A 27,750-nucleotide genomic window follows, 5' to 3' on the forward strand; every position below is an offset into this window, starting at 1 on the left:
TAAACGCCTAGCATGCTCAACATGGATGAGAAATTAAGTTCTATCATGCTTTCTCAACTGTCCGGTAATCAATGGAAAGCTATGTAAAATTGCAGGCTTTGATGTGCAATTAATCAAGAGTAAATCATCCAGTCTTGCAACATATCCAGCAATAAGGAAAATGTATTCTCAGCATTCCTTTTGTTCAAATGAGACTTCTGAAGTTACACTACTGAAACCCAGTAGCAGATAGGCCTGTATGAATATCACAGGATCGGGATAAGGTTCTTAAAATGTAGCTGTAATTACAGTGTAAATGGAGATGCAGAAGATAATTGAGGGAAAGGTTTTTAACAAAACATTCCATGAAACACAAATTGCCTCATGTCTGAACATATGTTGAGCTGTTGATAAGGGCAGGTACACTCAGATGGCTGCCCCAAGGTACAGTAAATAGGTAAGTGTAAGGTAAGACACCCCTTCACGGATTGCTGCCTTGTCGTGGCGAAGGGGCTTAAGTAATTCAGAGAAGCTATGGGCTATGCTGTGCAGGAGCACCCAAGACGGACAGGTCATAGTGGACAGTTCTGACTAAACACGGTCCACCTGGAGCAGGAACTGGCAAGCCACTCCAGTATCTTTGCCAAGAAAACTCCATGGACAGAAATAAAAGGCTAAAAGATATGATGCTGAAAGATGATGTCAGAAGGCGTCCAATATGCTACTGAGGAAGAGCAGAGGACAAGTACAAGTAGCTCCAGAGCTAATGAAGTGGTTGGGCCAAACCTAAAAGGACTCTCAGCTGCGGACATGCCTGGAAGTGAAAGTCCAATACAGTGGTGTCTCGCTTAACGAGCGATTCGTTTAATGACGAATCCGCATAGCGATTGAGTTTTTGCAATCGCAAAAGTGATCGCATAACAATGTTTTAAATGGGAAAACACTTTGCGATGATCGGTAAGCTGTTTCGCTTACTGATTATCGCATGATGTTTTTCCAACAGCAGATCGGCGGTTCCAGAATGGCTGCCGGGTAAAGAAAATGGCCACCTGCTGTGTTTTCGCGCCCTTTCCTCGCTTACCGGGCAGCGAAAATGGCGGCCACATGGAGGATTTCCGCATAACGGTGAGTTTTTTGCCCATAGGAACGCATTAAATGTGTTTTAATGCGTTCCTATGGGCTTTTTTGCCCCACATAGCGACGAATCGACATAGCGACGATTTTTTCAGAACGGATTATCGTCGCTATGCGGGGCATCACTGCACTGCAAAGAAAAATACTGCATAGGAACCTGGAATGTAAAATATATGAACCTTGGTAACCTGGATGTGGTCAAACAGGAGACATTGACATCCTGGGCATCAGTGAACTAAAATGGACAGGAATGGGCAAATTCAATTCAGATGATTACCATATCTACTATTGTGGGCAAGAATCCCATAGAAGAAATGGAGTAGCCCTCATAGTCAACCAAAGAGTGGGAAAAGCTGTACTGGGATACAATCTCAAAAACGATAGAATGATTTCAATACGAATCCAAGGCAAACCTTTCAACTTCACAGTCATCCAAGTTTATGCACCAACCACAGATGCTGAAGAGGCTGAAATTGACCAATTCTATGAAGACTTACAACATCTTCTAGAACTGAGATGTTCTTCTCATTATAGGGGACTGGAATGTTAAAGTAGGGAGTCAAGAGATAAAAGGAACAACCGGTAAGTCTGGCCTTGGAGTTCAACATGAAGCAGGGCAAAGGCTAATAGAGTTTTGTCAAGAGAACAAGCTGGTCATCACAAACACTCTTTTTGAACATCAAAAGAGGCATGCAGAAAACTCTACACATGGACATCACCAGATGGGCAATACCAAAATCAGATTGATTATGTTCTCTGCAGCCAAAGATGGAGAAGCTCTATATAGTCAGCAAAAACAAGAGCTGGAGCTGATTGTGGCTCTGATCATCAGCTTCAGCTTAAACTGAAGAAAGTAGGAAAAACCGTTGGGCTAGTCAGGTATAATCTAAACCAAATCCCTTATGAATACACAGTGAAACTGAAGAACAGATTTAAGCAACTCTATTTGGTGGACAGAGTGCCTGAAGAACTATGGATGGAAGTTCATAACAAGGCAAAGAATAGGAAATGCAAGAAAGCAAAGTAGCTGTCCGGTGAGGCCTTACAAATAGCAGAGAAGAGAAGGGAAACAAGATGCAAGGGAGATAGGGAAAGTTACAGAAAATTGAATGCAGACTTCCAAAGAATAGCAAGGAGAGACAAGAGGGCCTTAAAAGAACAGTGCAAAGATATAGAGGAAAATAATAGAAAGGGAAAAACCAGAGATCTGTTTAAAAAATTAGAGATATTAAAGGAACATTTTGTGCAAAGATGGACATTATAAAGGATAAAAATGATAGGGACCTCGCAGAAGGGGAAGACATCATGAAGAGGTGGCAAGAATACAGAGGAATTATACCAGAAAGATTTGGATATCCTGGACAACCCAGATAGTGTGGTTGCTGATCTTGAGCCAGACATCTTGGAGAGTGAAGTCAAATGGGTGTGATGGCATTCCAGTGGAACTGTTTAAAATCTTAAAAGATGATGCTGTTAAGGTGCTACACTCAATATGCCAACAAGTTTGAAAGACTCAGCAGTGGCCAGAGGATTAGAAAAGATCAGTCTACATCCAAATCCCAAAGAAGGGCAGTGCCAAAGAATGCTCCAACTACCATACAATTGTACTCATTTCACACGCTAGCAAGGTTATGCTCAAAATCCTCCAAGGTAGGCTTCAGCAGTATGTGGACCGAGAACTCCCAGAAGTACAAGCTGAATTCCGAAAAGGCAGAGGAACTAGAGACCAAGTTGCTAAATTGCGCTGGATTATGGAGGAAGCCAGAGAGTTCCAGAAAAACATCTACTTCTGCCTTATTGACTACACAAAGGCCTTTGACTGTGTAAACCACTGGTTCTTAACCTTGGGTTACTCAGGGTTTTGGACTGCAACTCCCAGAAGCCTTCACCACCAGATGTCCTGATTGGGGTTTCTGGGAGTTGCAGTTCAAAAGCATCCGAGTAACAAAGGTTAAGAACCACTGGTGTAGACCACAGAAAACTATGACAAGTTCTTAAAGAAATTGGAGTGTTTGACCACCTTATCTATCTCCTGAGAAATCCATATGTCGGACCGGAAGCAACAGTTAGAACTGGGTATGGAACAACTGATTGGTTCAAAATTGGGGAAGAAGTATGACAAGGCTGTATATTGTCTCCCTGCTTATTTAATTTATATGCAGAATACATCATGCGAAAGGCTGGACTGGATGAATCCCAAGCCGGAATTAAGATTGCCAGAAGAAATATCAACAACCTCAGATATGCAGATGATACCCCTCTTGATGGCAGAAACTGAGGAGGTACTAAAGAACCTTGTAATGAGGTTGAAAGAGGAGAGTGCCTAAAATGGTCTAAAGCTCAACATCAAAAAAAGCTAAGATCATGGCCACTGGGCCCATCACATCCTGGCAAATAGAAGGGGAAGACATGGAGGCAGTGACAGATTTTACTTTCTTGGGCTCCATGATCACTGCAGATGGTGATAGCAGCCCTGAAATTAAAAGACGCCTGCTTCTTATGAAGAAAGCGATGACAAACCTTGACAGCATCTTAAAAAGCAGAGACATCACCTTGCCAACAAAAGTCCGAATAGTCAAAGCTATGGTTCTTCCTGTAGTGAGGTATGGAAGTGAGAGCTGGACCATAAAGAAGGCTGACCACCAAAGAATTGATGCTTTTGAATTGTGGTGCTGGAGGAGACTCTTGAGAGTCCCCTGGACTGCAAGGAGATCAAACCTATCCATTCTCAAGGAAATCAAACCTGAGTGCTCACTGGAAGGAGAGATCCTGAAGCTGAGGCTCCAATACGTTGGCCATCTCATGAGAAGAGAAGACTCCCTGGAAAAGACCCTGATGTTGGGAAAGTGTGAAGGCAAGAGGAGAAGGGGGTGACAGAGGACAAGATGGTTGGACAGTGTCGTCAAAGCTTCCAGCATGAATTTGACCAAACTCAGGGAGGCAGTGGAAGACAGGAGGGCCGGGCATGCTCTGGTCCATGGGGTCATGAGTCGGACACAAATTAACGACTAAACAACAATAAGTAAGACAGCTGTGGTCACATGCCTTGGTCTTAAAGATTTATGCCGAAGTTGGAAACAGATGTACGTAACACTGGAATATGGCGGTATGCAAGTTTTACTGCCAGCTGCATGTGGCATCTGATGCACATCAAATTATTCTGCACTACAAAGCCTCACATCTTCAACCATTTTCTTTCAATTTTCCAAAATATTTTCCAAAGGTATTTTTTAAGGATGCAAGCAGGGTATAGTAGTATCACTAGCATAACAGCAAAGCTTCTAACAAATAAAACTGCGGTTGTTGTGGGTTTTTTGGGCTCTTTGGCCGTGTTCTGAAGTTTGTTCTTCCTAACGTTTTGCCAGTCTCTGTGGCCAGCATCTTCAGAGGACTGGAGTAGGAACTCTGTACTCTGGTGCAGTTTGCTTGGATAGTTGAGTATTTATAGCTGTGGGATCAGCTTTTGTCAAAATCACCCAGTCTCCTGAACAGGACAAAAGCAGATCCCACAGCTATAAATACTCATTTTTTTTTTTTTAAAGTCCTTTCTGTCTTTTTTTAAGGAACCAAATCCATGTAATGACAGACTACAGAATCTCAGCCCTCAGATTTATTCTGTCTCTTTGTTACAATGTCTGCCATTCCAAAAAAGATGATGAAGACTCCCCCCCCCCCATAAGAGTGAAAACACCCAGTAGAAAGCAATATCCATCAAGGTAAGATCAGAACACTGATTATAGCATAGGCATATCTAGTTTTCAAACAGCAAGATTAGTGCTCATGTGTGGCGCCGAAACTGTGTCATTTTGGACAGTCTTGATAAGTGAATGCCTGAGGAACAAAGCATTTTCAGAAACTGATGGGAAATATTGTCACCTGCTAAAGTCCTTCAGGAGTTATCACAATATAGACTAAATCCTATGTCAGATCAACCTGGAGTACACCAATTGAAATCAATGCAACTTACATTATTTGTGACAAACAAGTCCTCTTCTCAGTAGGTCTATTTTGGGTCTGACACTGGATTCCCCCTTTTAGCTATGGACTTTAGTTTTTCTGAGTTTATAATCTCAGCCACAAACATTGCTTTTTTAAAAAGCTGGCTGAAGAATGTGACCACTCTCCCGCTGAATTTGACATCAAGCAAGGGAAAGGGCAACAGGAAATGGAGGCAATTGAAAAAAGGGTTTATGTTTTTTGGCTGATAAAGCCAAAAATTATGGCCAACATCTTCTCACTATCTGCTATTGGAAGATCATTAAATATATATGGATCATTAAATATATATATATATCCTGGATCCGACTGAAGAACTGTCTAATCCAGTATCCTAAACTATAGTTTCCCATAGTGGCCAACCAAATACTTATGAACAGCTCACAACCAAAATATAGGGGAAACCCCAAAGTGAGGGGATGTTCATTATTAAGCGCTATTGCCTAGAGGTGCTCTATATGTACAATACTGCCATAAACCCCACTAGCCGTTTCCTGGTGGGAAAGCCAGATGGAATAGGGAACATATCCTGTTTCCCAAAAGCACTGAGTAGATTTGGAAAGAGCAATATCTTAAACCCGCCCAGCCTTTCCCAAGATAAGGTTGTGCAGGTTGGGACTGTGTACCCCTGAGTGCTCCTGTCAAACAGCACATGGGTAGAAAGGTCTGGATTACCAATTCTTAAACTGATGTAATTTCTCTGGGCCCCTCTCAGGACAATTACCATATTATTTTCCTTAAAACAAATAATCTAAGAGAGGGTGTTTGCTTTTTCAGGAAAGTAACAAATTTCATTGATGAAGAGTATGCGGTAGATGCCGTCTTGATTTCAGCAAGACTTTTGACAAGGTCACTCATTATATTCTTGTGGCCGTGTTGGTAAAATGTGGCTTAGATGATGCTTAAGTGGACTTGTAATGGGTTGACAGGCCAGCCCCCAAAATTGCTTGCCAATGATTCCACACCGTCCTGGAGACAAGTGATTAGTGGGGCACCACAGGTTGACCAAACTCCGGGAGGCAGTGGAAGACAGGAGGGTCTGGCGTGCTCTGGTCCATGGGGTCATGAAGAGTCGGACACGAAACTTAACAACTAAACAACAACAGGTTTCTATTCTATGTCCAGCGTTGTTCAGCATTTTAATGAATAACTGTGATGAGAGTCTGGAGGGGATGCTCATTAAATATTTCAAGAGACATAATCAGGATTCAGGAAGACCTTAACAGACTGAAAAACAGGGCCAAAACAAAATGAGTTTCAAAAGGGGAAAACATACTGTTCTGTGTTTAGGAAGTTAAAATTTACAGATGTGCAAAAATATAAGGTACAGTTGGTTTCACAGGAGTAAATGTTAAAAAGATCCAGCGGATCTTAGTGATCCAGAAGCTAAACATGAGGTAACAGTGTCACCACTTCACTACAGGCTTCCCCTAAACCTGGAGCTTCCAGGAAGGACGATGTGGAGTGAGCACAACACTGTAGGTTTTATTATGACAGACACCGTGGTCAGTGGAGCTTTTAGGTTCTAGAGACATTTGCTCAGTGAAGGGAGAGTGGAGGCTTCTATAGCTGCTTAAAAACCTCATTTTTACGAGTCATCCTGGTGCCACATTTCAACCTCTGCCAGGAATGGTATGAATTACTTGTGCCTGGCTTCCAGAAATGGGTTTTTGTAGAGTTTTACAGGACTGCAGAGCGAGGAGGATCTATAGATGTGAAGGTGGCGAAAAGGGCAGGTGTGTGTGAGAGAGTGACGACCAGGAAGGGAAAGAGAAGGCAGTGTAATCGGAGGAGAAAACAGGCGTGTTGAGATCCCACCCCTCGAAGAGGAGTGTGTGCGCGTGTTGGCCTCTGAGGGAAAAAAATGAGAGAGAGAGAGAGAGCGTGAACTAAGAAGGAAAAAGTCAACCGGGCTTGGCTCCCGGAAAAGGGGCAGGCATTTCGTGAAAGCGGGGCGAGGAAAGGTGGGACGGGGAGGGTGCCTGAGAAGGCGAGGGAAGACAGAGCTGAGGAAGGCGAGAGAATAAGACACAAGCGCCAACCCGGGGGGGGGGGGGACGGACGGACGACAAATTGTCTCGGATCTGGAGCCCAGACGAGAGGAGCCAGCAGGAAACCGGGCGCGGGCGCGTAAAAAAAGAAGAAAAAGGAGGGAACTGGGACAGAAGGTGGCTCGTCCGTGAGGGAGGTGGACGCGTCACAAGCGCCGGCCGCGCCGAGGCGGAGGGAACACCTCACGGGCACTCTTGGGAAAAGAAAAAGGAACAACTGAGTCCCCAACTTGGCAAGGACGACGGGAGCCGGCGGCCTGGAGCAGCCGCAGCCGCACAGCAGAGAGCCGTCCCCGGTGCCGGGCGAGCGAGGAGGAAGAGGAGGAAGAAGCCACCCTCAGCGGCCGCCCCAGCATGCTGTCCCCCTTCGCCTGAGGCGGGATGAGGTGCCGCCTGTGCCACCTGGGCAAAGCGCTGAGGAGGAGGTTCCGCCGCTTGTTGATCCTCGGGCTGCTGGCCGTGGGGCTCTGGGCCGCCTACTTGGAGCTGGTGGCCCTGGCCGACGGGGGAGAGCACCCCTTGAGTCACCGTGAGTTTTTTGCTGGCGGCGGGAAGCGGCGCGCGCGGAGTGCGGGGGCCCGGGACTCTTGGGCGCCCTCGAGAGGTGGGGCTGGGCTGGACTGGACTTGGGGGGGGGAGGGCGCCATTCACGAACGAGCTCCGTGAGGGAGTCCGCCCCAGGATGGTGTCTTCGAAGTGCGGGTCTGGCACAACCAAGCACCTCCCGGCGTTTCTTTTGGCTCGGCGCTGGAGAGGGCGCTGCGTAATCTCCCCGTTCATTCACTCGACCGAGCGCATAGTAAGGCTCTCCGTGCGCGCAGCCAAGAAACCTGGAAAGTGCGAAAGGCGCAGTAAAAAGAGATTACGTACTGCATACGGCATTGTCACAGCTTTTGCTGATCTCTTAGCAGGGATTAGTTAGACGGAAGGCCCTGCCCATGTGTGCCTATGTGAGTGGTGAAAGCAGGAGCTTCGAGCTCAAACCTCAGTTAAACCTTGATTTCTCTATCTGTCTGTGGGAAGCCACTATCTCTCCTTTATCTAATTATTACTCATAATAATAATAATAATAATAATAATAATAATAATAATAATAATAATAATAATAATAATAATAATAATAATAATAATAATAATACGCCCTTCCCCGCAAACTGCTGAAAACAGTAAAAACCATCCCAGGTGTTAAAACAAACAGAGCAATTCAAAAACAGCACAAGATAATATTTTAAAAAGCGCACTTTACAAAAATTAAGAAATCGGAAGTGGTTAAAAAGTTGCCTAGAATCCACTTCAGTCCAAGACAACCCGAATGGTTAATGTCCTGTTTGAAAGAGAGCAGGAAGGGAGTGTGAAGTGTACATCCTGGGGAAAGTGGACGCTGCTAAGATTAAATTATGAATGGCTTGTCAAACAGGACCCTTCTAGCAGATCTTAGGTTTTTAACATCAGCCCTGTTATGTCTGAAACAATGGATTAATGATACAGGTTTGTTCCATAAAATAGTTGCATGGATTGGTGAGACAATGCATGTTAAATATCTTAAGCTCTGTGAGAGGGCTTGTTCTTTGTATTGGATATATATTGTGTTTTGTTTCAAGGATATTTGGACATGCTGTTGGAAATGTAGTGTGGAAATTTAATAAGCTTTCTTGAATCTAATAGCTGCATCTTTGCTGGCCTTCTTCCAAATTCTGCTGTAATCCCAAACCCTGATTAGAAAGGATGCACAGTGAAAAAAACACTCGAAGGGGCGCAAAAAATGTTACCAAAATATTGTCCTTGCTTAAACCTAGAGTTGTCTACCTTAAAGCTAAAAGTGCTTTTGGCCTATCATTCTTTCACCAAGAAAGTTCCCAAGGAGCATGACTAAGGAGCAGTAATTAGAATCTGTGAGCTGGAAGTTACAGATTGTAATTTCCCATAAAACACTGGGCTGAAATTAACAGATTTAGATTTGGTATAAATTGATTGGTTAGCTGTGGGGTGTAATAAATTTTACCAGCATAGCAATTAGGACTTCTTGCATCCTGTCACTCAGGAGAATCAGAAAAATGAACTTGTGCAACTAGAAATAAAATCAAAACATCCAAGCTTAGCAGGGGAAAATCTGACCTCTGTTTCATCTGCTAATCTTTGTTTCTCTTTCTTTCTCTCTCTCTTATTTCTACTGCCCAAAGTAATATACTCAAATGTGACAGAATACTGTACAGTTGTTTCACTCTTTCACACCACCATTCTAACAGTGCATACTTTGTAAGGGCACCAAGCCTATGTAGGCATACAGTTGCTCTGCCTGTATATATAGATTCAGACAAATAGTTTTTGTTGAATGGAACAGGATTGTATGAACACCATGAAAGATCAGTACAACTTTAATATATTTTGTTATTGCTACCATTTTGTACTATCAACTCACATTTGGTTACTAGATATTTGTTTATAGCATAATCCATGACATTTACAGGCAAGGGACGTGGTGGCGCTGTGGGCTAAACTGCAGAAGCCTGTGCTGCAGGGTCAGAAGACCAAGCAGTCATAAGATCGAATCCACGCGACGGAGTGAGCTCCCGTCGCTTGTCCCAGCTCCCGCCAACCTAGCGGTTCGAAAGCATGCAAATGGGAGTAGATAAATAGGGACCACCTTGGTGGGAAGGTAACAGCGTTCTGTGTCTAAGTCGCACTGGCCATGTGACCACGGAAGATTGTCTTCGGACAAACGCTGGCTCTATGGCTTGGAAACGGGGATGAGCACCGCCCCCTAGAGTCGAACACGAAGGGACAAAATTGTCAAGGGGAACCTTTTTATGACATTTACAAAGGCATAGCCAGGATAGTCTTTTCCAGCCTGTATGAAAAAAAAGCCCTTAAAGCACCTTTAAATCTTAATAGAGATAGCAGATAATAATCTTACTAGGCTTTAAGGTGTCAGCTATTCTGTTTTGTTTTGTTTTCTGTCTTGTTATATATAATCAGATTTAGACTAATTTAGATAACTTGGGACCTGGTGCTATTTTTCTGCTGTTTGGGGGAGCTGGGAGAATTTTGTCAATTGGCTTAGCCACCTTGATCTGAAATTTCATATGATTACCTGCTCCAGTGAATAGATCATCTCTAAATTATAGCCAACCTGCATTTACAAAACTTTGCAAACCTGATTGGAATACAGATGATTCCTACTTTAGCTGGTGTAGCTCAGTGAGTTGGAGCACCTAGCTGCAGATTCAAAGGCTAGAGGTTCGAATCCCCACTGTGCCTCCTGAGAGAGAAGCCAGCCAAGCTGACCCAGAGCATGTGTGGTAGATGGACTAGGTGACCCACCACCTATGTAGCCTTGGACAAGCTGCATAATCCCACAGTACCATCAGGAGGTGTGGATGGTAAACGAGTTCTGAGGTCTGTCCCAGGGCAGTGTACTGGCTCCTGTTTTGTTTAACATATGCACCAATGACTAACTGTTTTCTTAAGACACCAAAAGTTTTATTGACGTTGATGATTCCACACTTGGTCTTTTTGATGACACAACAGCTTTTAATAAATGCATTACATGAGCTTGACACATATTATGATAGAAATAAACTTAAACCAGATCTGCTAAGACTCAAATATGTGCCTTACATCTAATAAACAACAAGCATCTTAGAAACGTCAGTTTACTTTGAAGGGCATATAGCTAGCTTTTTGTATTGCCCCCCTGAGTTTAGCAGCTCATCTTGGTGTTACCTTGGACTGCATGCTGACCTGTAACAAACATTGCCAATATACAAAGCAAAAGTTCTTCATGTGAAACAATATTCTTGAAAAGCTATTGGAAACCAGCTGGGGCTCAAAACTACAAAGACTAAGAACCTCAATTGTGGTCCTGTGCTTTTCTGCAGGCAAATAAAACAGCCTGGTGTGGTATAGCTCAGCCCATGCAAAACAGACAAAGCACTCAATGAAAGATGTAGAATCAATCCTGGATACCTGAAACCAGTGATAAAATCAATTTACCTAGCAGGCACTACACCCAGGGACATATGGAGAGAGGTAGTAGCTCACAGTGAAAGACTCAAAACACTTACATCAAATGTGCATCTGCTCTTTCGCCACCATCCTGCCCTCCCAGATTAAAATCAAGGAATTTAATCTTGTGAATCTTGAAGGAATCTTGTGAATCTTGAAGGAACAGCAAATAATTCTAGGGTTATACTGTACTGTGGGAACAAATAACTATACACCTCTTAAAATGGAAAGAACATTTGAGGCAGTGAATATAAAATTTTCCATTGTACATGTAAAGGGACATAGTGTACACTGGTATAGGAATGAAGTTGCCTGGGTAGAAAAGAACAGGCAACTTAACACCTATGTCATTGTACTCTGTGCCCCTCAACATGTACCATGGAAGAAGATTTGATGTTAGCTGCCCCAAATGCTCTTAATGTTGTCCATTATTAGGCCCCCCAAAATATTAGGTTACATTTATTAACTGCAATGTGGCGCTTCTGATATGAGCAAAGAAAGTTCTGGTATGGCTACTACCAGGCTAAAGACAGTTGACCAGCAACTGGGCCGACACATAATATTTTATTTCTTGAGCACCACAAATGCATTGTACAAGTCCAGCCCGTCAAATTATTGTGGTATCTGCGCATGAAAATCTCACACATGCTTGTCTATAGACTCTTGGAAATGGTTCTTGAAAATGCAAAAACAATAATTGGTTGTTTGGTTGTTTGGTTGTTTGGTTGGTTGGTTGGTTGGTAGGTAGGTAGGTAGGCAGGCAGAGAGGCAGGCAGGCAGGCAGGCAGGCAGGCAGGCAGGCAGGCAGGCAGGCAGGCAGGTAGGTAGGTAGGTAGGTAGGTAGGTAGGTATTTCGTGGAACCCATGATTTGTATGTATGTATGTATGTATGTATGTATGTATGTATGTATGTATGTATGTATGTATGTATGTATGTATGTATGTATGTATGTATGTATGTATGTATGTATGTATGTATGTATGTATGTATGTATGTATGTATGTATGTATGTATGTATTTTGTGGAAGCCATGATTTGTGGAAACTAAATTCCATTGGCTTCAGTGGGATCTATTGCCAGATATCTGTATAAGATTGCTGCGTACATTGGTCAATGAACTGCTTAATTAATTTATTTAATTTGCATGTATGTGTATATGATTAAAAACAATAGAGCAGGCAGAAGATAGCCCTTTTATTTCGTATAAGACAGCATATCTTTTAAAAGATAGCATTATAGCCCTAGTTTTATTACTATGGTTGCAGAACAGTTCTTGGGAGAATAGAATACTTGTGGTTGTGGTTTTATAGCCAGAATGAAAAATGCAAAAGCCATACCAAGTTTTTATTTTTATGTTTTGTTTATTTCATTTATATCCCACCTATCTGGTTGGGTCAGGACCACTCTAGGCGGCTGTTAAGTGTAATTATAAGTAATAATCTTCAACACACTGAATATCCTCATCATTTTTTCTTTTCTTTCTGAAAATGTTTCCTCTCCCAGTTCAACCTGTTCATCATATTAACATAGGATATACATTATTGCTTTTGCTTGTACATCCTCTTTCACATAACGTATGTGCATATTAATGTCTGAAATACTTGCTTAACCTTCATTTCATTCTATAAATAGTAGATAATATGATGTTGTGGTATCTACCGGCACATGAATAATGCAGACAGCTGCTGATTGCTTTCTAGAGGATCTGCCACATTTTCTATGATGTCTGAAACTCTCAGAAATTATTGTCTGAAGAGTGGTTGAGGTGGAATACATTAAAAACGAAGTGTTCATTCATTCATTCATTCATTCATTCATTCATTCATACATACATACATACAGTACATACAGTACATACATACATACATACATACATACATACATACATACATACATACATACATACATACATACATACATACATACATACATACATACATACATACACCACATTTCTCCTAGAGAGTGTTCACCCAAATACTCTTGAAATATTTCACTCCCAAAAATGTTATTCTGGAGTAATCTAATACCCAGTGTGCTGTAGTGGATAGAGTGATAGACTAAGATTTAGGAGGTGTGGGTTCGAATTATTGCTTAACCGTGGAAACTCACTGGGGTGGTGGTGGTTCTGATAAAACCACTCCTTAAGTATCTTACTTGTATGCTTGAAAACAGTATGAAGTCACTACAAGTTGGTTCTGAACTTCTGACTTAATGGTGTGCAACACAACAAACATCTAACAAAAGCTAACCAAAATAATTTCCTAAACTATTCCTTTCCCCCATTTTCATTTCATGCATTCAACTTTGTGAAATCTCACTCTTTGTGAGTTGGGACATGTTCTTTATTTTTTCTCAACAGAAGAGATGGTTCCAGCTGAAAAGAACAAGAGAGGGTACTGGAGTCAGATGTGTTCTAGGACTGTAGACTTTCTCTAACTGTGTTTTTTAAAAAATCTTTCTCCAGCCTCCCAGGTGGAATACCTGGTGACAACACTTAATTAGAGGACCAGCTGCATTTATAGTATTGCCTTTGCTGATGCAATAGTCGCTACTTTGTTTTTGTTATTCTGAAACCCAAAGACAGATTTTCCGCCCCCCCCCCCGGTAATTTTTCCAGGGCTAGATGTAGGCTTAGCGTAGATCATTGTTTCTGTGTTTGCAACAGAACACTCTCTGTTCATGTTTTTTCAGGAAGGTACATGTGGCATGTTGTTTGGGTTTTTTAGGGATCTTGAAGAGGATTTTAATTTTAAAAGCCATTTAATTTGAATTAAGCACTCTCGCAATATTTCTTGTTCTCCTTGCCTAATTGCCTCAAAAATAAACTAACTGTCTGTAATGGTTTTCAAAAATAGGGGGGGGGAACCATCTTTGTACCTCTCTTTCATCAGTATGACCATGTGATCTGTAGTAGGCATCCTTCAGTCTCAAGAGACTATAGTAACATGCTCTGAATAGAGGCCTTGGAACAGCGTCTAGTGTGGGTGAGAAGGCCAATACGAGATGACAATCCCTTCCACACTGAAGACAAATACAGTCTGTCCCCTGTCCAGTTCCCTGGTTTTGCTGGTTTCCGGACTGCCTCTTTGCCTTGGCCTTCTGAACAAGGGTCCCTTCAAATTGGGAGAGGTCATGATGCACCGCCTGCCTCCAGGCTGAATGCTCCGATGTCAGGGTCTCCCATCTGTTGAGGTCCATTCCTAAGGCCTTCAGATCCCGCTTGCAGATATCCTTGTATCACAGATGTGGTCTCCCTCTGGGGTGTTTTCCCTGCACTAATTCTCCATACAGGAGATCTTTTGGAATATGACTGTCAGCCATTCTCAAGACTTGCCTGAGCCACCATAGGCGTTGCTGTTTCAGTAATATATATATTCTAACAATTCCAGCTCATTCCAGGACTACAGTACTGTATTTGGAACTTTGTCCTGCCAGGTGATGCCAAAAACGCATTGGAGACAATGCATATGGAACATGTTCAGCTTCCTCTCCTGCCGTGCACAAAGGGTCCAGGACTCACTGCAGTAGAGGAGTGTGCTCAGGACACAGGCTCTGTAGACCTGGTCTACAGAAGCAACTAAGTTCAATGATTTTTCATATCCTCCTCTGGCAGCACTTTGAGAGTTACCTCATTGATTCTATTCCTATACAGTGTTTAACACTGTAGAACAAGAGAAGATATTATATTGTGACTTGATAACTCATTACAGAATAATACTGTAATAATTTTTAATACTATTGTAATGGACTTACAAATATCAGCTTGGCTCTGTAAGTGGTTCTCCATATGCCCTTGCTATGAATTCTTCCAGCCCTTAGCAAGCATAGAATTGGTTGAGAGAGGTGAAATCCTTCCCGTATGCCCTACCAATTTAGATTTAAAAAACAAAAAAACAAAAGGAGAAAATTATGGTTTTTTGGGGGGGGTGTTGACAGATTTCCAATGCTGTTGAGAACCTGTCTGAATTTTTTGGAAGTCCAGAGGTAAAGGGTATATTTCCTGAACAGAGGAGTGAGTAGCAAATCATGGATGCTTATCCATTGTATAGTTACATCTGAAACACTGTGTGGCGTTCTGGTGATCTCATTTAGAAAAGATACTACAATCCTGGAAAAGATTCAGAGGAGAGCAAGCAAGAAGATCAGTAGGTTGGAGGATCTTTGCTATGAAAACAGGATAAAGCACTTGGAGATCTTCAATTAGAAAACACAACAGGAATGAATGTGTGTCACAGCTGGAGAACCAATGGATTTCGTTTGACAAAAGTGCAGTGCTTAATTACAGTATAGAAGTTCCATGTTCCAAGATGATGTAAATACCAGTCTGGGGGCAAAACAGTAGGAAAGTTTATTGTCTTCATGTGCATTTCCCACAAGCAACTGACTGGCCATTGTTGGAAACAGGATCCTGCACTATATGGTGCTTTGTCTGATCCAGCAAGCCTCTTATCAAGAATATGCGCCTCCATTTTGATTTAATTAACTTGATCTGTTTTAATTAATTTGATCTTATCATTTATATTTGATCTGTTTCATAATTGCCAACAAGGAGGAGCTTGCCATTAAGAAGTACTGAAAACAGGTTCTTTGGTCAATTTTGGAGATCCATGTGGACAGTAAATTCTCATTGGAACAATTTGAATGTAATATGCTGAGGTTTGAGATGAAAGACTTGTATTATTTAAGGTAATGCTTTTATCTTCTAGAGATAGCAAAGATTTTAGTTCCTGTTTATTTAATACCATATTGCTATCTGAAGTAGCTTATCTTCAGCTTTTTTTACATTTGAAATTTTGTAGTTTTAATGAGCCTTGTACTCTTCCAAGTTTACTCACACTGTCAGTTCTTTTACTGAAGTGTAGGTTTGATATACATACAGCAAAGTTGAAACTTCTACTTCTTTCATTTCTGTAAGTTATCTCAAAGAATCAGGAGACTTCTACAGCAATTCTACCGAATATTTAGATGCTACTGCGTGAGGGGTGATTTTAGAATTTATAACTCTGAAATCCATGTGCCTGTTTGTACAGAGAATTGTGTGGGAAACTTGTGGACCTCTCAAAATTATGCTGCAAACAAATTTAGGAAAATGTATCAAAAGCAGGCAAATGTTCTCTTTATATGCTGTAATACAACTTTGATCATATAAAGGAACCTGCACTGAAGAAAATAATTACATCAGCTTGACAAGACTGAGGAATTTGTTGATGCATGCAACATTCAATGGACAGAATGATTTACAGTCATTGCTTGGCTTACACCCATAATATTCCTGTAGATCAGGTTGTATTATCTGTGAATTGCAGAAATAGGAACTGAGCTGGCATTTCAATCCAGATTTATTTCCCAAGACTATACATCCTCTGGCAAGTCTTAAATATTGTTCAACTCCCTAATTTGTGTCCAGCTGACAGATAACAAGTATTTCCAGATAGATCTGGATTTATATTTGGAGACTACAAACCAGATTACTTTAAGGAAAAGTAAAGAACTATTGTGTAATCTGCATTTGAAGTGTCATGTCTAAAGATTGCATGTTCAGTGTATTCTCAAAGGCTTTCATGGCTGGGATCTGATGATTGTTGTAGGTTTTTTGGGGCTGTTTGGCCGTGTTCTGAAAGTTTTTCCTCCTAACGTTTCGCCAGTCTCTGTGGCTGGCATCTTCAGAAGACAGGAGTTAGAATTCTGTCTCACACTGTCAGATCACTCCCTCCCTAGCCTCCAAATAGCTGCCAGCTTGTGTATGAGCATACATGCTTCCTTCAAAACCACCCTCCCTCCATTTCTCATAGAGATATATTTCCCTCCGTCCTCACTTCAGATCACTTTCTCCTTTGAACGAGGGAGGAATTTTGCTTCAAGCAAAAGCAAAGAGTGCTGCTTATATACCACCCCATAACACTTAAAGCACTTTCTAAGTGGTTTTCAATTTAATTATGCAGGCTACTCATTGCCTTCCTAGCTGGGTACTCAAGGGAAGGATGGAAGACTGAATGAACCTTGAACCGGCTACTTGGATTGAAGCCAGGTTGCGAGCAGAGGTTTGGCTGCAGTACTGAAATTTAATCACTAAACCATGAGGCTCCTGTCCTTACTTACTGTCCATCTAAGCACAGGGTGCTGGATAACGCCCCCTTCTTGCCCTCCTGCTTGCCTGATTAGGATCCCTGGGGTGCTTCTTGGCTTTCTCCACACCAGTCTTTGGCAGCACACACGTACAACATGTCAACTAATAAAACCCAGAAAAAGAGCTGTCCTGCAACTCATTCATGGAGCTGCTTGGAAAACTTTGCTTCTCTCCTTCTCCCCTACCCATCTGTTCGTGTGTGCACGTACATGTGTTTTGCAGTGTCCTTTTGCTGAGCTGAGAAGTATAAAGGGATTGGGTAGAGGAACAGGGTGGTTCTACTGTTCCCTATACATTTCATAAGCTTTACGTGTGTGTGTGTGTGTGTGTGTGTGTGTGTGTGTGTGTGTGTGTGTGTGTGTGTGTGTGTGTGTGTGTGTGTGTGTGTGTGTGTGTGTGTGTGTCTGGATAGCAGTTTCTCCCTTTCCTCATGGATTCCTGCCCTTTATCCCACAGCAGTTACGTCATAATTTGGAGGGTGGTAATATCTGCATAAACACTAAGGAAGAAAAGATTGAGCAGGTGGACATGTAAGTCTTGTGGATAAACCCCACTCTTCTGAATTTGCAACTGTACTACTGGCTATAAATAAATGTTTGGATTGTGTTCCATTTTGTGTATGGCGCCAAGGAATGATTTTCTTTGTGCTTTTAAGTCTTTGTGACACCATTCAAAGAAAAAAAACCACCCTAAAACTGAGGAAATCAGTTTTTTCTAAAGATAATATTTAAATTAATTATTTAATATTTGTGTATGTGAGCAACTGAGGAAAAAGTTCATTGATTGGCAATGGAATAGATATTTCAGGAAGCAAATTTGTATCATGGTATAAAGGATACATGCAGTTGCACTTCCCTATCACTTTACAGCAGACAAAGGTGAAAACAATCATTCTTGCCATCCGTGTCAGTGTTTTTTGGCTATGACTCCTTTTAGCTGTTCTTTCATGTGGTCTTAAAATGTTCTGTGGCACCAGCTTAGAATTCTCGGAGGGTTACAATAAGTGCTCGCTACTGTGTGATTTGGAGCATTTCCCTGCAATTTTGATTAACAGCCTGAGAAATAGTCATGATCTTGTGTGTGTGTATTTGTCTTCCACCCTTAAGAACTGATTATAGAGCCAGCAGAATGAAGGGGGGGTGCAAGGCCCTGCCCAAGTCTGCCCCTCCTTGCTCCCCGCATCTTGTTTCTCCACATTTCTTTGTAAGATGCATGCTTTTCCTAGGCTGTAACCATCTGAATGTCAAGTCTTCCCATCTTATTTCCAGTTTTGAGCAAGACAGCTCCCGCTGCAGCTCACCTTTAATGCAGTCATACCCAGTATGCATGCCTGGTTACAGACTCTGCTCTGTGGCAGAGAAAATGAGAGAGGATAAGAAACAAGACTAATGACTCGACTGAAAAAAACCCAGGGTTTCCACAGCCTGGATGCAAAGAGTATAATCACAGATGCCACCGACATTTTTTATAAAGTAGAGGATCCAGCATCTTGGGGCATACGCACAGTAACTTTCTGGTTTCCCAAAGCCTACATAGATGACCTTTTCCTTCTTTCTGGCTGCTCACTGTCATCTATACCAGGGTGGGGAACTGCCATATGTGATTCACAGCGCCCTTGAATCCAGATGGAGGCTACAGCTTTCAAATTTAACTCCCTGCATGGTTGAATTGGATTAGAAGAAAATTGCAATATGTAAATTGGAACACACACAGAGACACACATACACAAAGCCTGCCTTGTAGAGGAGATTTGTACAGCATGACAGCTGGGGAGAAAAAGGATGAACCTTTCCCTTTTAATGTGCTTGCCCACCCACCACACCCCAGCATTTCAGTTAGGCTTAGGAATGTGTGAAGGCAAGAGGAGAAGGGGACGACCGAGGATGAGATGGTTGGACAGTGTCATCGAAGCAACCAACATGAATTTGACACAACTCCGGGAGGCGGTGGAAGATAGGAGGGCCTGGCGTGTTCTGGTCCATGGGGTCACGAAGAGTCGGACACGACTAAACGACTGAACACACATAGGAATGTCTAAACACAAAAACAATATATTTTTTTCTAACTAAAAGCAAGGGTGGGGGGATACCATTATTAGACCACCAAACACCACCACCTCAGCCAATGCTAGCTTTTGATCCTGCACTGGTCTTCATCAGGTTACACTCCACAAATCTAGAGGTGGTACAGGAGGAACATAAAAATTCTTAAAATCATGTCTGAGTGCTGAATAACTGATAAGATTGTGTACATGACTGACCGCACAGCTCCTTACACCCCAAACCCTAATTGATGTTGCAGTAGGGAAAGGAAAAACGAGAATCAGGGACAGAGACAGAAGAGGGATAAAACAGCTGAAGAAGTGGGTGGAAAGAGCAAATGGAGAGAGAGATTCACCAGAGATTTTCACCAGTTTCCAAGTAGAGGGCAGTAAATCCATCCAGAAAGAAAACTAGTAGCTTGCAGAACTAAAAGTATCTGTGAATGAAAAATCAGTTGTAATAAATATTTGCTTATATAATCAATGTTGTACATACACTGTTTCTAGATTGTTTTTAGTGTGCAGGGTTGTACTTTACAGTGTGTTAGAATTAAAACAGAGGCCAATGAGAAATGGGTGGGTTGCAACTTAGTTGGTATATAGAAGGAACGTATTATTTGAGGTCAGTTCTCTCCATCTCCCAGAGTTCTTTAATGTGCAATACAGAATTTCCTTTTGCCTTTTAAAGTCTGCTGTTAGCAAGGAGGGTTGGACATAGAAGGAAATAAATATTTCAGCATTAGCCTGATGATAAGATGTGGCAATGTAATCTATTCACTTTTACTGAGTTAATTCCCATCTGAGGCCTGCCATCCATCTGAGTCAGCACCCATAGGCAGACCAAAGTCAGATATTAAGCTTAGAGAGGAAAGTTAGAGTTTCTCTCACAGAGTCTTTTCTTGAATATTTTAGGCTTCCCTTTTCACTGGTCTCTTAGGCTGCTCTTTTCTACTGTGGGTTGGGCTCCACTGTAGATGGTCATGAAGAGCTCACACTGAAGATACAGATCATATTATTGGTTTATTTTAGAGAATCTGCCACCAACTTAGTCATCACTAACAATGCAATCCTACCTTCAAGGGAGCTAAAAATCCAATATTCTCCAAAATTCATATCCTTTTCTTGTTTGTTTGTTTGTTTAAAATATTTATATGCTGCCTTTCTCCTAAAGGATCCAACACGGCTTATATTATTAAAAGAAACAAAGTTAAAAGCTAAATAATAAATTATTACAATATTAAGAAGCATTAAACAAATGTCACATTAAAACTCATAGTAAGAGCAATATTAAAAACAGAAGTACAGTGGGGTCTTAACTTGAGAACTTAATCCGTATTGGAAGGCGGTTCTCAAATCAAAAAGTCTGTAGGTCAAGTCTCCATTGACCTACAGTGCATTGAAAACCAATTAATCCCGTAACAAGCCGTTTTTGTTCCATTTTGGTTTTTTTCTGGTCTGTAAGTCAAATCTCAGTCTGCAAGTCAAACCTAAATTTTGCGGCCAGAGAAGTCTGTAACTCAAAAAGTCTGTAAGTCAAGCCGTCTGTAAGTCAAGGTCCGCTGTAAAACAGAATAAAAGTGGTGAAGATTTGTATATACTGTAGTTGATTTCAGTCATAGGCATCCTTCAGTCTTGAGAGACTATGGTAACATGCTCTGAATTGAGGAATGTCCTCTCCAGAGCATGAAGCCTGGGTAAAGTAATATGGAGGATAGGCTGTTAACCAAGCAGCAGATCCCCCCCTCTCCACATTGCTGAAATGGTCCAATGGAAAGGCAAGAGCCAATACAACTGGTTCCAGCAACATTGCAGGAGTTGGCAGAACAATACGAACTGCCTCCAGGACTCCAGCCCCGGATTTTGCCTCTAGGTTAACTCCTGGAGCCTTTTCCATGAGTGGATATAGCCACAAGGCAGTGGAGGTTTGAAATCGGAGTTTTCCTTCTCCTAGATGGGCTGCCTTCCATGGCTGACGAGCCCCACCTACCCGGCCTAGCAAGTTGATTTCAGTGGCAAAGTTTTAATTGGTGTACTCGACACTGCCTGGTGAAGAGTTTAATAATAATTTGGTGGATTCACAAGGATAAGTGGATCTACTCATGGGGCAAAAGTAGGTCCAAAGGGCCAAATTACTTGTACTGTATTGTCAATTGTGTGCAAGCAATTACTATGCATAGTTTTTTTTTAAAAAAAAGATTTAAATGACCACTGCAGAGCAGCAATGGGTAAGGTGTAGCCCATCCCTTGAGCTTAGACTGCAACTATCATCAGCCTGAGTCATCACAATGAATAATAAGAGATGTTGGGGATTGTATCTGAAAAGCATCTGAAGAGCCACACTCTGCCCATCTCTGTCTTAAAGCATAAAGACAGCTGGGAGTCTCTATGCAGGGAAAATATGCTTTGCTCCACCATGATCTGCAGTTTTTCAAATTGAGACCCTGTAGGTTTCTGCAGGTGAAATCACTGTAGCTGTCCAAACAAATATTATTGTGCTGCACAAGTGCTTATTTGCAACTAGCATTATGTAAACTTTAGCTCTAATCAAACAGAGGGAAATGTACCTGTGTGATGCTAGATGAACTTCATATCACTCCAAGATAAACACTACGAGTGAATGTCGTTGTGTTCATGCAGCCCACTCAGGCAGTGACGAAAATTTCCTTTTTGGAGGATACTCAGTTCATTTGTGCCCCTTCAGTGAACCAGGCCATAATGAGGACTCCATGATTTTGTGCTGATTGCCCGTAGACTCTTCAGCTAACTGAGAATGTCTCTGCATGGTTAATGTTCCTCTTGTCAGAGTCTTGTTTCTTTATATATGCAAGCTGAAGCAGGAGGAGAGCACGATGGGTTGGTTTTAGTTTATGTTACTGCTTTCATTCTGAGACTGAAAGTATTGCCAGACTTCCTTCTGCTGGGTAAGGATTGTCTGAGCATGTGAATGGGTGAGATTCTTTTTAAAAACAGGGGCTTGGTTCTCTTTTTTCTTACCCTGTCCGGTGTACCAGAGCACTCTCTTGCCACTTCTTTGAGTAAAAAATACAATTGCTGCAGTTTCAATTATTTCAATGATGCACCAACAAAGATCAGAAGGTGAGATATATAATCTTGGTAGACAGGGAAATTGGTCAGGTCTGCTTCAATCATCTCTTACAAGATTCTTACTAGAGATTGTTCTATAAAGCTTAAACTAGATACAACATGCATCTTGCCAGACAAGAAGGGGCCTTAGGATTCCTAAACATGCTATGATTAAAATAACAGTAAATGTTAAACTTCTCTGTCTCAATATGGAAAGGCAGCATACTACAAACAGCTGTAGGTAGCCATGTCTACGAACCCAGTTCTGCAACTGCCAGATCTTCTGTAACAATTTGAGAATTGCAGCTTTGGCCTTTAGGCAGATGTGTCAAGATACCATATGTGTTTCAAGATCTGATAACAGCATTAACAATATCTCCACCCCCTCACTGTTTAGCATCAGACTTACTTGAATATTTGCAGTTGCTCATCACACATAACACAGCTGTGTTTTACTTTGTTTTGATGGCAGTACTGTAGTCTGTTTTAATAAGAAAGACCCACTTGTTGTGGGTAGTCGGAGAGCCTTGTGGTGCAGTAGTTGAATTGCAGTACTGCAGCCAAGATTCTGCTCACAACTTGAGTTCAGTCCCAATGGATTCATGTAGCCGGATCGAGGTTGACTCCATCCTTCCAAGGTCAGTAAACTGAGTACCCAGCTAATCTGGGGGGCAATGTGTAGCCTTGCATAATTACGTTGTAAATTGCCCAGATAGTGCTTTCAGCACTGTGGAGTGGTATATAAGCAACACAGTGCTTTTAAAAAGGATGATGTTAACATGGATATAATATGGTATAATTACTTCAGGATTTTCAGACAAGCTTTTCATTGCCACTCCTGTGCTTTGTAACTGCAGACCAGAGCCATTGATGAAATCATTAACTGGAAATGCTCTGTCTAGTGGGCATCCTACCAGATTCCATCCTGGCAGCTTAATAGGCCAGTTTGAAGGCTTGGATCCTGCCAATCTGATGGAACACTGTATACTTTGGCATTCCATCAGGGCTGTGTATCCTGCCCAGAAGAAACACTGTGGAAGTGAAGCAGAATAGTACTGGACAAGCAGCCCTCAGAAACTCTGCAAAATTTATGAACAGGTTCTTGTTCCAGATTTTGGGCCAAAGCAAAGCTCCTGCATGATATTCAGATTGTTCCATCCTGAAATAAGGTTACAGATGATGTCAAGCAAGTGTGATTGCCAATATGACAGCGGTTAAAGATGTTAACTTCTGTTGGGCAAAGTGTCTCCCTGTAAGTGTGATGGAGGGTTTGAAATCATAAGATGCAAAATCTTGAGATTTTACATATTTTTGTAATAGAGTTGAAAAATTAAATGAGCTTTCCTCCTATTTCTCAGATGACATAGACATTATGCAAGTTGCAAACAGGAAACCTGCCCTCCTTTAACCTTGCAAACCTTTGGATATGAGCCTTCCATCAAACATATGATAAAATAAACAGAACTTATGCCCATTTTGGTACTTTTGAAGACCAAATGAGCAAGAAGCTTTAGAAGAATAAAATTTATAAGATTACAGAGGATCAGACCTTGCTTGAGAAAATGGCTAAAACTTTAGGTTCCTGTATACCTAGTACAGTACAGTATCTGATTTATATAATTATGGGGGGCAGATTGTAGAGGACAAGGAGTCAGGGACATGTTTATTGCAAAGGGAGACATGGTGGTGTGATTTGGAAGAAGAGATAAAGGGGAAGGGAGAAGATTATTAAATGCGCTCTCCCTCCCTCCCTCCCTCTCTGACACGTACACGCACACAAACATATACACCACCTCTTTCTTGGTAACCTGAGTAATGAGGGGGACCATTATTTGAGGGTTTGACTTTAGTGCTGAGATATAGGAATGCTGATAACCTGGCAACCCAGCAGGCTCCCTTTCTACATTTTAGATACGGTCTTTGGTCTTGGAGTTCTTCAGGATTCTGACTTTGCAGGAATGAACAACTATGCGGATATACATTGTCTGCTCCTTTTAGGCTTCTCCCCAGTAGAACAACCATGAAGTGAGGAAATATATATCTGTCATTCCAGTTCACACAACCGTGCCCCCCACTGTCCCATTGCCACTGGGAAAAAATGCATCCCCTCCCCAGGAGAAAGGCAGCATAGAAATGAAACAAACAAACAAACAGTCCATGGTTTCTTTAATATGATGTGTGAATCAGAATCCCTTGCTTGTTCCTCTCCTGACAAGCCAGAATCACAAGACAGATTTTGTTCTTGAATTCTTACTAAATGTACGCTAAATGTGACAAGCTGTGATTTGCGTGAAATGGTTCTAAAAGATGCTTCAAGCAGATAGAACGCAGGCTTGCTTGCTTTCTTCATGGTTATGGCAGCAGGTTTATATTTAGCTGGCAACATGTGGCCTTGTGGGCTGTATAAAAGAACGAATTTCTCTTGAATATTACTTCATATTGCCCAGCTTCCCTGAGTGTTTAAACTGCCTGGGTGGAAAGCGGGGTGATAAATTTAGAAGAGGTGCTTCATGCCAAGTGCTGCGTGTCTGAACCAGCGGAGCCTGGAAATATAGAAAAGTAGGGCAGCATCCAGTCTCTTCTTAAAGTGCTTGGAGTTTCCTCAGCTCTCAGTATTCCAAACATGCACAATGTGGGGGGGGCGACCTTCTCAAGGACATAAAGAATCCCATAGAAAATATCTCACAACAGTTTGCTGTATAGCAGGTTATTATTTATAGTGGAATAGGCATGCTATATTTATCTTGCATAGCACAGAGTAAGTATCTTCTTCATTCAGCTCTTTAACTATGCAGGGGTGGTAGAGACACCTGTGTGTGGAATGCAAGAGGGCTTTCCTGAAAGAAACCTGACACAGGAGTAAAAGCCTGCAAAGGCTGCCCTGAACTTCCAAGCATGTGGAAGGAGAAAAATGATGTGCAGAGAGCATCCCCAAGGGGTATGGGTACCTGTATTTTATGTATGGATATACATACATTCCCTGAGTGAATGGCTGCAGAATAGGGTTTTAAAACTGGATTGTTGTCCTTTAGTACATTGAATGTATTTTGGTGTTGCTTATGTTTTTTGGTTTTGTATTCATTGATCCTTTTAGCATTATATACTCATTGTTACCAGCTTAAATATTGCCTTCTGATTGTTGTGGGCCACCTCGAGTCCTTTTTAAGGAGAAAGGTGGACTAAAAAATATTTAAAATAAACTAAATAAATCAGTATGTACACATGCAAACACCCAGAGACTAGCAGCAGCTTCAAGACAGAATTTCAGAAGAGGAATGTTGTAAGGGGAAAGATCAAAATCAGTATTTTAGTTGTGTTCCATTTCTCTTCCGCCTCCTTTCTGCTTTCTTTCATAACACAAGCATGCATACATGCATGCATACATATCTCACAGTTACTTTCATATCTTTTTTTAAAAGGAGAAGCCAAATCACACATACGTACATCTTGTTATAACTGTTTTCAGTAATAACTACTTAGGGATAAATTTGTGTTGTGGATGTGGGCATGCTTGTAAGCTCCATCCCCCTAATGTTCCCACCGTCTGGACCTCAGATCTTCAGAGTCCTGTCTTCACAAACTGAGTGCAGTTACTTATCAGAAAGCATCATAATGAGTCTTGCATTATGAGTTGAATGTGAAGATCTGGATGTCTTCCGGTGGCAGGCCTGGACTGTGATACCCAAGACAAATTTAGTCTTTTATACCTGAACAGGGCAATTTCCTGTTAGCCATGTATAGTGGCTTTCGAGATGCTTGACTGACACCCACACCAATTATGAGGTGCTTGGCTGACACACCCACATGAATTTCTGTTGCTGCAACAGCAGCTGCTGCCCCAGCTAGTCAACAGCTATTCAGCTGCTGGTAGGATGCCATTTTTAACTTGCAGGCTGTGTTGAGTTTTCTGAGTCATAATTGTGTAGGTCTGTCTGCTGCACACATTTCAGTCTAAATTCATGTGTTAAGATGCACACTTGAACAAAAACATATACACTCCTCCCCTTTCCATAATCACAGAGATTAATTATTTTTTTAAACTATCCCTGATATTTTGCTGCCCCCAAATAATTCCTTTCTTTTTGTTGGAAAGGCAGATGTGCAAGGCTTTATACTAGAGCCAGCCTGATGTCTCCTAATGAATGGGTGTGGTCAGTAGTTCAGAACACAGGAGTGGATGCCAACAGCCTATATTTGGCTTGGCCTGTAACATACTGTAGGGTTTTAAAGGAAGTCAGTTTACCTCACTTTAGCTCAAGAGGTTTGTGTTAAGCTTGTAAAAATATATGAATGTGTATTTGTTCTTGAGAGAAGTTGTGTTTCCATTTATGCTCAAACATATGTATGTTGTATAAAACAAGAGAGGAGAGCAGCAGTAAGTCATGTACCAAAGAGTATTTAGACAATGTAAGAAAAACTTCCTAGTGGTTTGTAAATTGCCAACATTGTTAATAGATTCTAGACCTTAGACTTGCAATAACTTGTTCAAAAATCTCCCATTTTCTTGGGAAGATCTCATTAAAGTGACAGAATGTACATAAGTCTTTTTAAAGACATTGCAAAAAATTAGATGTTTTTCAAAACTAAAATTCTATTTCTAATGCTTGTGATGGAAAACTTTAAAAATTGACTGCAAATATGTGTGAGAAAAGCTCTAACAGGACCTGGTACAGGGAGAGACGTTTTGTATTGTTTTAATGCCTTGGGCTTTGTTGTTAGAATGTATTTCTCAGTGTTAAGTCTTCAGATTTTGAAACATTTGATGACTGAGGCCTGCAAGAGGCAATATAAATGAGGTGCAATGAAAGACACATGCAAAAGTCCCATGGCACAGTAGTTAAACTCTAGTACCACAATCAGGTCCTTCCTCACAACTTGAGTTCAATCTCGACAGATTCAGGTGGTAACTGGCTGATAAAAACTCAGTTCGCTGACAGGCAGACTGTTGATGGCATATTTATGTTGTAAATGATCTGGAGAGTGCCCTAGCATTATGGATTGGCAGATAAGTCAAAACAACAGCAACATGGAACACCAGTATAAAGAAGCCAGTGAACAATAATTAAGAAAAGTGGCAGGAAAAAGCAGGAAACTACTATCTTCTTTATGGGATCAGAAAGTAGGGTCCCCTTTATGGGATCATAAATGGCCAATGTAGATGTGACTTTATTTGTTCATGTCATTCCAGACAAAGTCATCACTGCAGGATATCTGTGGTGACAAATAAAAGGGAAGTGGTCCTGAGATGAGGATGTACAGATTGGTTCCTCCATTAGACACAGATCTTTCTGGCCAGTTAATGGTGCCACCTTCTCAGATGCAGCACTGT

General features: G+C 41.6%; 1 protein-coding gene across 1 annotated transcript in view; it reads left to right on the forward strand.

Annotated features, from left to right (window-relative positions):
* Window positions 1-3,192: 3,192 nt before the first annotated feature.
* The window catches only part of B4GALNT3 (beta-1,4-N-acetyl-galactosaminyltransferase 3), a 96,903-nt gene continuing 72,345 nt past the window's right edge, over window positions 3,193-27,750 (forward strand). Inside the window, exon 1 of the mRNA XM_072999869.2 lies at window positions 3,193-7,689. Coding sequence (XP_072855970.2) covers window positions 7,542-7,689 — 148 coding nt within the window. The 5' untranslated portion in view covers window positions 3,193-7,541. The remainder of the gene's footprint in view (window positions 7,690-27,750) is intronic.

Source organism: Pogona vitticeps, chromosome 5 (genome assembly GCF_051106095.1).
Source record: "Pogona vitticeps strain Pit_001003342236 chromosome 5, PviZW2.1, whole genome shotgun sequence".
Lineage (NCBI taxonomy): Eukaryota > Metazoa > Chordata > Lepidosauria > Squamata > Agamidae > Pogona > Pogona vitticeps.